Source organism: Rhinocladiella mackenziei, assembly GCF_000835555.1.
Source record: "Rhinocladiella mackenziei CBS 650.93 unplaced genomic scaffold supercont1.1, whole genome shotgun sequence".
Lineage (NCBI taxonomy): Eukaryota > Fungi > Ascomycota > Eurotiomycetes > Chaetothyriales > Herpotrichiellaceae > Rhinocladiella > Rhinocladiella mackenziei.
Window position 1 is genome coordinate 3,507,215 of NW_013550604.1, and position 15,325 is coordinate 3,522,539.

The window sequence follows — 15,325 nt, forward strand, 5'->3', positions numbered from 1 at the left end:
AAAAAAAAAGAAAGAAAATATGTAACTTACATATCTCGAAACTAGCTTGAAGCAAAGCTATAGCGAGAGTGTGATTCCACACTACGACTTCTCTTGTCTTCAGAAAAGCACCAGATGTCCTGTTAGATGTTCCTGGCTAACGGTCGGCCCGGGGATGTCGGCTGGCGGCTTGTCGCGCAAGAATGATAGAATCTCTTCATCGGAAGGTGGAAAGCCGGAAGTTCCAGGTTCGCGAAGAACGAAGCTGATCATAGGACAGAGTTGGCCGAAAGCATGCTAATCTCGACTTAGCCATGCCACTGCTCTGGACAAATACCAAGGTCTTTGCATAATACTGGTTTATACGGAGTAGCTGGTATTTCCGAATGAGATCCCGTAGCGCAACTAGGGAGTGCGGAAAGTAGGTATTGTTCCAATCTTTTTGCAAGGCACGGAGAACAGCACTTGTCTGAGAGGGAGAACGTGCGTGGGATGGGTGATTGCTGATGTTTGCATTCTTCCGCCGCTCCTCCCGACTTTTCTCCTGGTTCAGTGTACTAATAACTCGGAAATCTCATCGGCCTTCAGACCTTGTAACTCCTCTTGCTTCAGAACGGACTCTGAGGTCTGTGCAGCCTGAGAACCTGACCCGGTGTGTCCCGTGTTCGATTCCGAAGAAGTGCTCATCGTGATGCCACCTAGGACGGCCGGGCGTGACGAGAAGAGACGGGGAGCAGAGGGGTGATAAATCGGGTGATAAGAAGAGAAGATGAAGATGAGTATGACGGCGGAGGAAGAGTACGTGAGAGCAAGGCGTTGATGCTGATGGTCTCTGTTCAATCGGTTGAAGGATTGATTATTGGCTCGGTTCATCTCTCATCTCTCTCTAAGCACACGACCGCAGAAGTGACACGCGAAGGGGACATGCCAAGCCAGCGTTGCCTATTCTGGCGTTGTGATCAACAAAAGACTACGGTGATGTAAGTTACTGGACCGTATGAGGTAGGTCTGGCGAGTCACGTGGTCTCGATCGACTGACTTTGGTAGAGTAGTGACGCCAAGGCTTGTGAAGATCTTTGACGGCGTTCGTCCCACGCTTCGAAACTACATGACCCCCTTCGAAATCCTCCGAAAAAATCGGGAATGTCTCGGGAGAGACCCTTGGCGGAGAGTTGTGTACCACAGAGAGTTACCAAAACATCAATCCTTCCTGACGCCCTGTGAGCCTCTTGTGAGTCTATAAAAAGTACGAATCGAGCGACGACGAGGTAAAGAGCTTGCCAATAGCCCAGGTATGTAAGTGCGTCGACTTTGATTTCTTGGTACCTCAATTTGTGTACGATTTAGTGGGGGATAGCTCGCCATCTGCACAACTAGGCTCGGCAAGTCTCTGCCAGGAGACTCTGCCCCGATACATCCCCAAAAGATTTGCAAGAGAATCTGTCAGGGTCGGTGATGAACCACGCTGCGGTACTCTATTGTAGTGCTCGCAATGGCGGCTGATCCAGCCAGTCCAGAGGCCTCAAACTGGAAACGCCTGCTTACTCTTGGCATTCGCGTAGTCACGTGATCCACGCGCCAAATTAGAGTTTTTCCACGCACAAAACGTCAAGGTATATATTTTATTGTGCCAGGAACAACCGTATATGAGGTAAGAGGGTTGTCCAGCCTGGCTCTATTTAGTCTAGGTGCCCTAAATGAGTAAATGTAATGCTCCAGCCAGCGATTGTCGATGTCTACTTGCTTATACTGATTGGGAGGTCATTGATCAAACCTGCCTTCAGTTGAACTTGTCTGACTGAAAACTTTCGCTGATTGTGGCGCCCCGTCTATCACAAGCCTGCCGGATATCAGACCTGGACGCCGTGGGGCCTTGGCAATTTCCAAGCCATCGGTGGGAGCGCCACATTTTTTGGCCGGGAGTCTTGTGACGGTGGCAGACGAGATGGAACGCTGGGTCGTGGAGGGATGTCGACGGATTCAACAGCGGCCATGTGGTCGTTCCTGGAGCGTGGGAGGACGTGGTTGACATTTTGATCCCGGAGCTGAAGAAGAGAGGATACAGCCAGGACTATCCGGTCGAGGGGGGAACTGCGCGAGAAAACCCGTATGCAACACGTGGCGATCCCAAGCTGAAAGGAGAACACCCTAGGCGAAAATACTCATTTGAGCAGTACGGGAAGACCTAGGGGTAGGGAAATGCTAGGACAGCTGCGCGCAAAAGAATTCCTTTTACACATCCGAAAACCGGGGCTCGGTCACTACTGATCTCGTGTGTGAACTCCATATGTTTGTATATGAAAAGTTAATGCACCACACCATGGAGGTGTTGAATTATTTAAATCGAAGAGTCTGTCTTTTTGGAGCGAGGCCGTCATGCTCAAAAATCACCACATATATACTAAGGGCGTGGATCAAAGCGTCTAACAGGCTCTCTATTAACCACCTTATTTTGTGCCATTGACGATCGAATCTACCAGGGCAGCTGTGTTGGCTAACGCTTCATCTGCATATCGGTACCCAACCAGCTGCACACATATAGGCGCATCTTTATAATCTTCGGGTCCTGTGTCTGCAAGGTGAGAGAGGTCAGAAGTTTGTCAATCTTCATGAGGTTAGGGGACTCGAGGGGGGTGATTTGCTTACAAAGACTATACACGCGAGCATCCTCGGCGCCGTATTTGGCATTGCTGGGGTCATCCACAACGTCGGACTCACACACCGTGTCAACGGGAATGACGATGGCCGGATAGTCGAGATAATTCCACAGGCCAGTGTAGGTGGCGGTCGTCCATTTGTCCAAGGGCACGGCGGTGTGCGGGGCCGGCGGCATCAAGATCGCGTCGATGCCATTGTCACGGAAGAGCTTGAGATAGTTGCGTGCTGCTGCTTGACGACGCACGTTGAGGTCGAAGAACCCGCGCAGATCGGTGGCTGGGAAGGAATTGAGGCCAATGGCTTTGAGGGAAGGAATTTCGGGCTCCCCCGTCCGGGCGAAGAGCTCAAAGTAGTTCTTGAGATGGAAGAATTTCACGTCAGATTTATCTCGAAGTTTGTCACCGGGGAACCACATTTGCAACTTACTTCGCTTCCCAACAATGTCCAATACCTGACCAGGTCGCCATAATGGTCTTTGACGTTCGGCAAGGTAAGAGGAATGAGCTCAATATTCTCGCTTCCTTGGAGAAGATCCGCTGCCTTTTTGAGGCCACGTCGAACCGGTGGTGAAGGAGTGTAGACACAGTCATCCAGGACGAGGCCAATCCGAAGTTTTTGCTTAGGTTCGAGATTCACCCACGGCACAGAAATCACAGTGCTGTCATACCGCCAAGTTTCTGTCAGCATAGTGGTTTTGAGGAAAAGAGCAACATCCCGAAGCGACGTCGCCATGGGGCCGGCCGACGAGCGCACCCCATCCGTTCCAGGAGTCGTGAGGTCCCTCACGCCCCCGTGCGGGACCAGTCCGACACTGGGTCTAAATCCATAGATGCCGTTGCAGACGGAGGGGACACGAATGCTCCCGCCAATATCTGTACCAACACCGAGCACGCTTCCTCGAAGGGCAAGAAGGGCGCCCTCGCCGCCGGTGCTTCCACCTGCCGTCAATGCCGTATTGCGAGGGTTCAAGGTCCTGCCGAAGACATTGTTATGGCTATCACTGGTCATGATTGTTTGTGGAAGATTGGTCTTGCAGTAGAGCACTGCGCCCAATTCAAGCAGCAGGGCTGCGGTGCCACTGTCTTCGTCTGCTGGTTCGTTGACAAAACATGCCAATCCGGTCGATGTATCGTATCCCGAAACTTGGAAGCTATCTTTGAGCGAGATTGGGAGGCCGTGAAAGGGACGAAGCGGCTTTTCAGGATTTTCTTGCCGTTCGCGATCCAGTGCACGCGCTCGCTGGATGGCTTTGTCGAAGAAAATCTCCGTTAAACAGTTGGTCTGTCGCGCCGGTGAGCTTATGAAAGAGGAATGTCGCGAGACGAAGGAAGGTTGACAAACCAACTGCTGAGCAATGGCCGCCCTCTTGCAAAAGGCAACCGTGACCTGTTCCGCCGACCAAAATCCATCCTTGAGCTTCTCCAGAAGCGCGGTGGCGTCAAAGTCGGAGGTGATTTGGCATTCAGTGTCGCTCAAGATGCCACACGTCCGCGGCACTTGCATGAAATTTGTGGCCCCATGGTATTGATCGGAGGGAAGTAGCCACTCTTTGGGGATCTTACTCTGGCGTTCCAACTGCTTCTCGGCCGCGACGGTTTTGTAGTTCTTGAAGACTTTCGACATGCTGCTCGTGTCCTACTTCCGAAAGAGTGGAGGGTCAATGGGTTGAGTGCTTCTGCTGTAAAGGTGGATGTCCTCTTTGGCATACTTATACTCCGAGGCCTCGACTCTTTGTTTTAATGGTACACCAAGCTTCTTGCGGGGAGGAACTGACGTGGAGGCGCATAGGTTCCTAGCTGAGCACTCAAGTCCTTTGAGATTTCGCCGGTTCCGGTTCTAAAATGCTCATGCTGCTGAGAAGACAGTTGGCTCGCCCCGACTACGACATCCCGAAGACCAATTCCCACTATATCTGTCGGATCATCACAATTGTCGGGAATGACTCGATAGTCGATACTGTATCATGCCTATTTGTCATCTGTCGTCGAGCTGCGTGGATTGTAGGATCCTGGTGCGACGTCTCTCGCGCATCCATCGATATCTCTTCGACACGAGACCTCATTGGATCTGCTATCTGGCGAGAGCCTAGATCTCTCGTTTCTCTCTCTGTGTCGGATCCGCAGGGCGGTTCGAGACACTCGAAGTGCAAGCTTCAACGCTCTCTCTCTGTACTAAGAGACTAAATCCTCCGGTCATCGTTCCGGTCTATCGCGGATCACCGGCCAATCAGCAGCTTCGCAACCTGCTTCTTTGAGGTTTACCAGCCTATCTCTCTACCAGCATTCACGTTCTATTTCCATTCGTGTCCTAGAAAGCAGTTTTCATCTCGACCGCCAGCCGTGCCGACCGACGTCTGATTGGGTCAGCCGGAGCTTCGATCTAGTAAACACATTCCCGTCTTCTGAGCAACACTTTTAGTAGGAATCGCGTGGACCGGAGCCGGAGGATTGATTATCAATGTGGCAGATGCACAGCTTCATCATGATCCTAACTAATGGCGCTGGGAGTGTTCCAGCTTATCTGCTCCACCTCAAGTTTGCATACGGCTGCGAGATCCTTATCCTTTGTAGCGGTATGGGATGGAAGCTTTTGTCATGGATGATCGAGGAGAGTTCGTTCGTGAATAGATGCGATGGTATAAATATTCGTCTTGCTTCCGATCGTATTCAGGAGATGTCCAAGGAGGACGCCAGTACTATATTTTATCAAGTCTCCTTCTCATATGATGTCGTCGCTCACGGACGGAATCCGGATCCTCAACCAAGGAGTTGGATATGGCATCGTCGTTGGTATTGGCGCATTCTTTGCGCTCATGATGTGAGCCCGCTGCTTATTCTCCTTGGTCTGGTACAAGGGTCGGAAGCTAAGCATAACGATTGCCAGGCTCGGTCTCACATACTTCCGAATCGATTCACAGCATACTCCATTAAGCACGCTGAGGAATTCAGCACGGCTTCCCGCTCTGTCAAGCCTGGCCTCATCACTGCCGGTATCGTGTCGTCATGGACTTGGTCTTGACCTCGTCCACGTTTGCGTATTCCTACGGAGTCTGCGGCGGCATTTGGTATGGCGCTCTGGGCAGCTTCTGCATCCTTCTTTTCAGCGTTCTAGCCATAAAGATCAAAGCCAATGCGGCCGGCGCCCATACCTTTCCGGAAATCGTCCCGAGTCGGCATGGTCATATCACCCATGTTACTTATCTCTTTTTTGGGTTGGCCACGAATCTGCTTGTCGGAGCCTTCTGGTGTGAACGTGTACGACGCGTGTTTCTTGGTCCCGCTGGTCGTGGCGGTGTATGTCATCGCTGGCGGGCTGCGGAGTACCTTCATCGCGGACTACACGCACACGGTCATTCTGTTCGTGGCGATCCTTGTCTTTGGATTCAACGTCTACAAAGAAGATGGCCCGCTCGGGGGGCTAGATGACTTTTACGATCTGCTTGAGAAGGCAGGGGAGAACATGCCCGTGGCGGGGAACCTATCTGACATTCCAGTCGTCCAAGGGAGTTCCATTTGCCATAGGTAGGTCGGAAGCTCCGAAATGGCGAAACAGTCGATGTTAACCCTGGTGGAACAGATCATTTCCTTGGAGGTGTTGTTGATGTCTGGCTTGACCAGGCATATTGGCAACGTGCAATCGCCTCTCTCCCAGAAACCGCCGTTAAGGCGTATATTGTTGGTGGTATTGCCTGGTGCGGCATCCCATTTGCGTTCACAACGGCCATGGGTCTGGCTTGCGCCGCTCTTACCGGATCACCATGTTCCCGACGTATCCTAACCTGTTGAGCTAACCCGTTGAGTGCCGCTCAAAATAGTGCCGGCCTCAGTGCCTCAGCAACTGCCATTACATTTACTTGGTAAATCGGGCCGGACTGATGCTGTTGCTTCTATTTATGGCGGTAACATCTAGTACCAGCACCGAGTTGGCCGCCATCAGCTCGCTGCTGACCTTCGACGTGTACAAGACCTACATTCGTCCACAAGCGACCAATGAGGACTTGGTAAAGATATCTCATTACAGCATCGTCATTTACGCCGTTGTCCTGGCCGTGTAAGTCACATTCGTCTGTTACGTGATCGGGGTCATTTGGCTGACCAAGTCCCTCCAGATTCTGCTCCATTCTTGACGCCGTTGGCATCAATCTGACCTGGATCTTGACGATCCTTGCAATCATTGTGGGCGGCGCCGCCATCCCTCCAGCAATGGTGTTAATGTGGCTACGCACGTCAACCATTGCAACGATCGCCGCACCGTGGACGGCTCTTGCAATGAGCCTCACTACCTGGTTGGTAAGCTCAAGAACTCGGAGCGGCAGTATTACTGTTGCCACAACCGGTGTTGTGTACAACGCCTGGTGGCAATCGCCCACAGTATGAAGATTATAGGGCACAGCCCGTACTACGTGGGTGATGCCACCGCTCCGACACAGATCCTCGAACTTGAAAGCTCATCCTCGAGCAGAGACCTTGAACCGGGAATGAGCGATGGGAAGGATCCTGAGAAAGGCAGCACATCGCCCACCGTTGAACAGCACCCCACCGTCGGAGACGGTAGAGGGGGTGATTGAGTTTCACGCCACAGACGGCATCCAGTTCCTAGATCCCAAGGTCGTCAAGGCCTCGACGAGGCTCGCAGTCTGGTCCTGTATCACTTTTTTCTTCATCGCCATCATCCTGGTCCCATTCTCGCTCTATGGGTCAGGTTGGATCTTCTCGCGCGCTGGATTCAAGGGCTGGTGCATATTTAGTTTCATTTGGGTGTGGTGCAGCATGTTTGTGTGCGTGTTCTGGCCCTTGTTCGAGAGTCGGATGACAATATTAGCGATCACGAAGGGCCTCGTCCGGGATGGAAAGTAGGATATGCTCTGGCATCGGAGAGGGACAGAGATGGTAAGGTGTGCAGCCTCGGCCATCGTAGAGAGAGATCTAGATGTTCATTTTTGACAGCCCAGATCTACCTCCTGTGAAGTTCTAGAATGGTTGACACCGACCTCTGAACGCATGGAGACTGGGTTATCAAGATGGGTCCGAACCGGACTAGGGTGATTTTCCCGCGTTCTACAAGCTACGGAGAAGACTAGTTGTAAGCTTACACCTTAGACTCCGAAAGGCTGTTCTTAGGTTTTCAAAACCACTTGCCTACCTCGCTCCTAACTGATCGTTGGGACGAGTATGCTGTTGGTCATCGAAGGTCCTTTCTGAGAAGACCCGTACCTGTTGGCACGTGCATTTGCGAATCACTGCTATTCTCCTTCACGGGGGGTATTATTCTGTACACCAACTTTTGTTATTCTGTACACCGGAAAACCTGCTTATTCTGTACACCATGCCTCAACTCTCCTTATTCTGTACACCACCACCTCTCTCTCGCCTTATTCTGTACACTTAACGCTCTCATCCTGTTATTCTGTACACCGCGCTAACAGAGCTTGTTGCCGTTGGCCCGGCGATGGCGAGAAAACACTAGTAAGTGGCGTAGCTGTGGAGGGGTGACGCGTTAAACTCTCCCCGTTATAGGTGGTTGCGAAGCAATAAACACATTTGATTCCCTTTTCCTTGGTAGATAAGTACCGTGCATTTTGAGCTTCTCTGTATACTTTGTAAATTATTGTGGCCTACACAGCCGGATTTGTGTAGAGATCCCCTGCACGGTCGATACCTCGTGCTGACTAAGGTAACAAACCAGCGCCCATAGGCTTGGGAGGACCGCTCATAAGCCGGAGGGGGAAACCGCCCATGAACCGGGGGGAAACCGCCCATAAGCCGGGGGGCAACTGCCCCGCTTATGGGCGGTTCCCACCCAAGCCTATGGGCGCTGGTTTGTTACCTTAGTCAGCACGAGGTATCGACCGTGCAGAGGATACCATCGTTAACCATCATTTCTGCATTCTATATAGGCAGACTTAGGTGTTGTGACATCACGTATCTTCGAACTGCGCAGATAACCGGAAAAATAAAAATCCGGACCAATCAAAAGCGGTGTACAGAATAACAAAATGTGGTGTACAGAATAACATTACCCCTCCTTCACCCTCCCTCTCTCGCTAGACCCGGTCCCTTTGCTGGATCCATCCGAAGGACTGGAATGACATCGGTTACGCCTCGGCGCCGTGGAGTCCGGGCTGCATGTGACCGATGCTATGAGCTCAAGGAACGGTGCGAGCGTGCGTCGATGACTTCCACCTGTGTCAGGTGCGACAGGCTGGGTCAAGTTTGCCTGACTGTGCGTCCACTGCGACCGGCCGGTCGAAGACCACGACGTCGAGAGCACCCGGCCCCCCAAACAATATCAAGCCAGTCAAGCACGGGCGCTCAGTCTCAACGCGATGTCGGTGCCTGGTTACAGGATGTTCCTGACCTGTGCCCGGAGGAGAGGGAATTGATGATGTTTCTCCTATACCAACCCCAAACCCTGCAGTTCTACGTGGTTAGCCCCAGCTTTGAAGATGCTGAACAACGGTCGTTTGAAGCCCCGTTGCCGGCCGCTTTGCCAGTACTCAAAGATGCCTATCTTGCCTATGCGGGCGGGTTGAAAGCATTCCACGCCGACAAAACGATGGATGTGGATGTGAATGCGAATCTCCGCCATGCGTCCTCCGCCATGAGAACGTTGCGCACGCTGCCGGTTGCCAGTTCAGGGGATGCGGCATTATGTCTTACCCTGGGGATCGCATTGGCCCTGTATATCTATGGAGCTATTGGCGTTGGTGTATCCGACATCTGCCACTACTGCCTCAGCGCTGCCAGGCCTTATATTGAGCCCGCCGCGTCGATCCCCGAAACAGAGCCTCAGCTCATCTTTCTTGTCTTGTTGGAGACTATGGATTGTACGGTCCACCGCCGAAAGCCGACACTGAGGATCCAGTCACCGGCCCCGGAACGCGTGGATCGCCACTTGGGGCTCTGCCTCCCATTGCTTCCCTACTATTACGATCTCTGTGTTATCAGCCACTCGCTGGTCGGCGCCAGCAACGCTAGTCTCATATTGATACTGCACCAGCATCTCGGGAGGATCCAGGCTGCCGTGAACGCATGGCAGCCATCCCAACCGGAGCATTTCGTCCATGAGTTCTCATCGGCCGAAGTGGTCCACCTCCTGGCGCAAGCTCGGGTATACCGATTGGCGGCCTTGCTGATGGCTCACCGGCTGCAACACGAATTTGGACAGGAGGACAGTCAGGCGGATATCTGGTCGCGCGAGGTGATTATGGAACTCGAGCTGGCTCGACGGACGACACAACGATCGATCCGGTTTGTTACGCTCCCATTCATTATTGCTGCGATCGAGATTCGAGACCCGGTCGCACGGGCCAAGGCAGTCCAGGACGTGGACGAGTACGTTGATCGATTTATGCCAGTCGTACAAGAAGCGACCAAGACGTTTTTGTCGCGGATCTGGCGCGAGCGGGATGCTCAGGCAATATGTTCTTGGTTTGATTCGGTTCACAAGCCGTGCGTCGTATTGGATTCTCTCGGGGCTTCTAGTTGGGTGTGATTCCTCAAAAAGAAAAGTAAAGCAAGGATATGCCCACAACATCCTTCTAATCTAACCGCAACGGTCAGGATACACGAGACATGCCTGAAGTTACTTCCAAGTGGGTTTTTGCCATTGCTCCTATGCCTGGTCGTAAATTCTTGACCAAGAAATCATCTGTGCTCCCTGATTATTACTATGACGTGTACAGTTATTCCCGAAGCCGCCCTCCCCTTGGAGTCTTGCAAGTGGTGAAGGCGGTGTCCATCTGTCGCCTCGCTGGAACCTATATTCCTTCACGAAACCGGCATCTAGTGGGCGAGGTAGGCCGTGATGGCAACATATTTGAATAGCCCAGACAAGCTCGGTAGTCTGGAAGAAGGTTGTTTGTCGGCGGCTTTCAAGGGGAAGGAAGTGGTCGAGCATGACCTGTTGGCCATTGTCCCATAGCGGTGTGTACTCTGCAATGTTCTGAATTTTGCCTTGCTATCACGACGTTATTTCTGGGACCTTCGCTCACCACAAAAGACAGATTATAACCTCCCTGCAGCCCAAATTTCAACGTCGCAGAGTTCGGTTCTCCCGATGTGAATCTTTCGAAACGGCTTTTTTCTGCGAGTCTCATTGCTTTCGACCTGAATAAGGGCCCGCCAGAAGAAAGGCCAGTAGCCAAATCACGGATCTCAATCGTCCAATGCATCACCTTTGGGCCCCCGATCCATGCGATTGTATGCTCAATTGCACGTCTCCAAGGGTGAATGTTGAGCTTGCGACTCCCTATGGTGGATAGGTTAATCCATTGAGAAAGCCAGATGTCAGTTTCTTCCTGAACATTCCAAGACGGTTCGGATTCGCCAAGCAGTCGGAGCGCCAACATACACTTGATGATACTCTCGATAAGCTCTTCGCCGTCTTCCAGGGTCAACCGTCTAATGTGTCAGAATTCACCCTTCATCAGTTTTTCCCGCTTCGTCTACTCTTGATCACCATTGTGATGGAGGCCTTCACATCGATCGAAGATTGTGTCGGACAAATTGGTGTTGTCACGCCATGAAGTCCTCCTGACATGGACAAGTACACCTGCCAATGGACTGCCATCGAAGGTCTCGGAGGTGTGGGCAAGACTCAGATGACTTTGGAGGCCACTTTCCGTGTTGGCGATCAGCATCCAAACTGTTCCGTCTCCTGGGTTCCCGCCGTAGATCTTACCAGTTTTGAGAATGCATACCGTGAGATTGGCCAGAGGCTCCAGGTGCTGGGAATCGAGGAGGACGGGGCGGATATTAAATTGCTTGTCAAGAATGCAATGAGCCAAGAGACTTGTGGTAGTTGGCTCCTGATTATTGATAACGCTGACAATGTAGAGCTCCTCTTTAGCACTGCGATATTATGCGACTATCTTCCATTCAGTCTACAGGGCTCGATTTTATTCACTGCATACATGGCCAAGACAGGTATGTCGACTGAGGATCAAGGTCGTTGGCATAAGCAACGCAATAGCCACTACGCGGCTAGTATCATTCAACCATATTTTACGGGATAAGCCGCTGCTCAGGACCGGCCAGCTCTCGAACTCTTCAGCCACAGTACACTCTTCCAGCGATCATTGGGGCATTCGGAATGTGTCAGTAAGTGCTTCCGTGCTCTTAGAATAGACGGGTGCTGCAAAATCAGAATACAAGTGGCATTTCTATTTCGATGTCATGTGCTGTTTTCACTGTAGCGCTCTACAGTGGACGGCAAGTTCTGAGGATAACTCAAGGTGCCTCGCAGTTTGGCCCGACGACCGTTAGTGGGGGCTACTGTTCCAGGGTAATCGTATTGGGCGCGCCGCCGCTTTTGACGGCTATAAGAATCTCGTCCCCCATCTCCATCCTTCTCTCACTCTCTTCCAACCTACTTTCTGACACGTGGACATTAACTGGCTTGAACAAGTCTGACAGCTCTGTTTATTGTCATGTTTCTTTGGCCATTTTTACACGGGTTCTGCTTACGGAAGAATTGAGGAGATACCCACAGGAAGAGACCGCGATAGAGTGGAACAGTGAAGGTGGAGGCGGCTGCTGATGACCTAGACAGGCGGGCATATAATCAGCAATAGCAAGATACCGTCCGCAGGAATATCAAAACGTTCTGTCTGTGCTAGGATCTTCGAAATCTTTTTTGCATATGGAACTGGAATGACCTGTGCCAGGATTTCATCCCAACAAGTATCCGCCATTGGAGTGCACCACCGTCCCATCTACAAAAGCGTCCCTCATGCAATATAGATACGCTTCCGCTGCCTGCTCCGGCTGTCCGATTGTCCCTGTCAGAGTTCCACTGACATACTTCCCCACCAGCGGATCTAGCAAATGCTTCGGCATCCGATCAAACAACTCTGTGTGTACAGCGCCAGGACAAACGCAGTTAACTCTAATGGGCCGTAAGTCCACCGCGAGAGCGCGTGCCACACCTTCTACCCCGGCGGCCCACCCAGCCATCAACACACGACCTGCCCGCGGTTTCACATTGCTGTAACCGCTGGTGAATGAGATGGAGGATTCGTGACTTTGTATCATATACTTTGGTGCGATCTTGCCCACCATGATCGGGACGTAAAACCGCATGATCCCGTTCGCGGTGATCATATGGGTGTCTAGGTCGTCCAGCTTGACGAGTCCGACGACGTTGCCTGCCGTGTAGACGATGTGGTCGAGCTTGTATTTCCCAGCCTCGGTGACCTGCTCGAATAGCTCCGCCAGGCTGCTTTCCAGCGTGCTCACATCCGACAAGTCTTTCGCGTATCCCCGGAGGCTACCCTTCGGTGAGCCTGGGCAGCTGGCGTGTATCCGTTGAATGGCGTTCTCGAGCTTGGACCGGTTAGACCCTGACACGAGGACAGTCGCTCCAGATTCCCTGGCAGCTTCAGCGACGCAAAATCCAATTCCAGAGGTACCTCCCAGGACCAAAATGCGCTTGTCTTGGAGTTTGGAATTGTACTTGGTGGAAGGGGACATATTTGAAACTATGGCGAGGAAGAAGCTTGGGAGCGTGATGTTCGCGTCTCACTGCAACTAATGCTCCAGTCATTTGCCTATTAATTCATTAGTATCAAAGAAGACATGGAGTTAAGATGACTTCAAACCCCGCGAGCAGGGGTCTCTCCTGTCCCGCATGCAGAGAAGACGCGGCCATGCGCACGAAGCAGGATGACTGTCGAGTTTTTTCATCGTTGCCGTCTTCCGGCGTAGTGGGAATGAAGAGGTTGGGTGGCCCGTGCTATTTGGCTTTGTCTAACGGTTGCGATCTGGCTTTGCAGTTGCACACCGACGCCAAGTCGGCGAACACAACGACGTCGCTACTTCGACGCGAAATTTACAAGTCAAACGGTCTGATTAACGTCACTGCCGTCGTTGAGCTGCAGTCATACAATGCCTTGTTGATGGAGCAGATGCCGAAACTTCAGATCAGGTTAACTTCTCCACGTTGGCCATGAGACACCAATGCGCCCTCGCCGACCTTGAGATCCCCCTATTGCGCGGCAAAGCCTTTGACAAACGATGAAGGACTTCTGTTGCCTAAACCTTTTCCAGCAGGAAGGAGTCCGGATTTTCTCTTCCGGTTCCGCTATCACGGAGTGGTCCGGGGAGCGAGCTATACCGATCATGACGCCTTCGAGTTTCCACAAGGGCAAAGACGGCGTCTTCCGTCTATACCGATGCCCTGCGCCACGCCGCAATGAATATGTGCCACATGGAGCACCATGGACACCGTTGCAGGTACCTTTCCGGCGGTCGAGAATGTCTGGGAAGCGAGGGCATTCTCCAGAACGGACTTTCTAATCACCATACGAAGACTTTCTCCCCATGATTCTTCGTGGGTTTCTGGCTTGGTACATGATATGATGATCAATGCAGACTCTCAGTTGCATTTATGAGATCTCTGCTCCTTCTGGCTGCTAGCGCTTCCTCACAACAATACATTAGACAGGGCGGTCCTTGTACGACCGAGCCACAACACGATATCGAGGAAACGGCCGTGCGAAGTTTTGGCATCCTCCGTCGCCGGCATGGCGGAATATTTGGTGGTAGAGAATCTGCTTAAACTGAGTCAGATTGACCCAGAGCTCAACGAAGTGTGTCTTACCGAAGAGGTCCCAACGCATGTGCTGATCCTCTGAACTCTCTCAGCTGCTGACCGCAAACCCTCTACCAATTCTCGACTATTCAACTCTCGATGATTTTGCCAAAGTGTATGCGAAGAACAGCGAGCGCGCAAAAAGCATCCTCGGACCGGCGCCTCCGGGTGTCAAAGTTACTGAGCTGCAATATGCTACCCGTGATGGCTACAACAATCGAGCAAAGCTGTTTCAGCCAGAAGACATACCCGAGAATGCCAGTCCCCTCATTGTTATGATCCATGGGGGAGGCTTCTGCTTCGGCTCACCGGAGGGAGAAGAGCAGACCTGTCGCAATTTTGTGCTGGCGCTGGGCGTCACCTGCGTCGCCATTGCATATCGCCTGGCGCCAGAGTACCCTTTTCCCTATGCGCCCAACGACTGCTGGGATGCTCTGAAATGGTGTGCAGCGAATGCGCAATCCTGGAATGCTGATACCTCCGCCGGCTTCGTTGTTGGTGGAAGTAGTGCTGGAGCGAACATAGCTGCCGTGCTTGCCCATCGGGCGAGGGATGAAGGAATCTCATCTCCATTGACCGGACAATACCTAGCTATCCCATTATTATGTCCCGAAGGCAAGATGCCTGAAAAGCATAGGCCACTCTGGCTGGCCCGCACACAAAATCACAACGCACCAGTAATTCCAAAAGCCGCTCTTGATATGTTCATGGGCGCCTACCAGCCCAATTTTGACGACACTGTCAACTTTGCAATCTTCAACCATCCACACGGCCACGGTAACCTTCCTCCAACATTCTTCCAGGTTGATGGAATGGATCCACTCCGGGACGAAGCCATCATCTACGAGCGCGTGTTGAGAGAAGAGTACGGTTTGAAGACGAAGATGAACGTCTATCCCGGCCTTCCTCATGGACATTGGAGCTTCTTCCCAACGTTGAAGGCGAGTGCGAAGGCACGGATAGACCAACTGGAAGGCATGAGCTGGCTTCTCGGGAGGACGCCAGATTTCTCCAAAGTCGGCTTTGGCCCGGTAGCTGCGACCCTGTAAGGAGAATAGTATTCTTGCTGGTGGGAGTGTGCGGAGGATTGAATGAG

General features: G+C 52.2%; 6 protein-coding genes across 6 annotated transcripts; 4 read left to right on the forward strand and 2 right to left on the reverse strand.

Moving 5' to 3' along the window:
• Positions 1-2,426: 2,426 nt before the first annotated feature.
• Z518_01241 (uncharacterized protein) lies at positions 2,427-4,260 on the reverse strand (the record flags this gene model as incomplete). Its single annotated transcript, XM_013421842.1, has 3 exons — positions 2,427-2,551; positions 2,626-2,992; positions 3,064-4,260. 3 exons carry the CDS (start codon positions 4,258-4,260, stop codon positions 2,427-2,429), a joined length of 1,689 nt encoding a protein of 562 aa, XP_013277296.1.
• A 1,379-nt stretch (positions 4,261-5,639) lies between these two features.
• Z518_01242 (uncharacterized protein) lies at positions 5,640-7,204 on the forward strand (the record flags this gene model as incomplete). The annotated part of the gene is made up of 7 exons (XM_013421843.1): positions 5,640-5,930; positions 6,131-6,158; positions 6,214-6,396; positions 6,424-6,493; positions 6,547-6,687; positions 6,746-7,007; positions 7,067-7,204. The coding sequence occupies 7 exons, from the start codon at positions 5,640-5,642 to the stop codon at positions 7,202-7,204; spliced, it is 1,113 nt and encodes a 370-aa protein (XP_013277297.1).
• Positions 7,205-8,721: 1,517 nt separating this feature from the next.
• Z518_01243 (uncharacterized protein) lies at positions 8,722-10,463 on the forward strand (the record flags this gene model as incomplete). The annotated part of the gene is made up of 2 exons (XM_013421844.1): positions 8,722-10,125; positions 10,200-10,463. The coding sequence occupies 2 exons, from the start codon at positions 8,722-8,724 to the stop codon at positions 10,461-10,463; spliced, it is 1,668 nt and encodes a 555-aa protein (XP_013277298.1).
• A 713-nt stretch (positions 10,464-11,176) lies between these two features.
• On the forward strand, positions 11,177-11,653 carry Z518_01244 (uncharacterized protein; the record flags this gene model as incomplete). The annotated part of the gene is made up of 1 exon (XM_013421845.1): positions 11,177-11,653. The coding sequence occupies one exon, from the start codon at positions 11,177-11,179 to the stop codon at positions 11,651-11,653; it is 477 nt and encodes a 158-aa protein (XP_013277299.1).
• Positions 11,654-12,308: 655 nt separating this feature from the next.
• Positions 12,309-13,109, reverse strand: Z518_01245 (uncharacterized protein; the record flags this gene model as incomplete). The annotated part of the gene is made up of 1 exon (XM_013421846.1): positions 12,309-13,109. The coding sequence occupies one exon, from the start codon at positions 13,107-13,109 to the stop codon at positions 12,309-12,311; it is 801 nt and encodes a 266-aa protein (XP_013277300.1).
• A 1,052-nt stretch (positions 13,110-14,161) lies between these two features.
• On the forward strand, positions 14,162-15,278 carry Z518_01246 (uncharacterized protein; the record flags this gene model as incomplete). Its single annotated transcript, XM_013421847.1, has 2 exons — positions 14,162-14,227; positions 14,283-15,278. The coding sequence occupies 2 exons, from the start codon at positions 14,162-14,164 to the stop codon at positions 15,276-15,278; spliced, it is 1,062 nt and encodes a 353-aa protein (XP_013277301.1).
• Between the last annotated feature and the right edge of the window lie 47 nt (positions 15,279-15,325).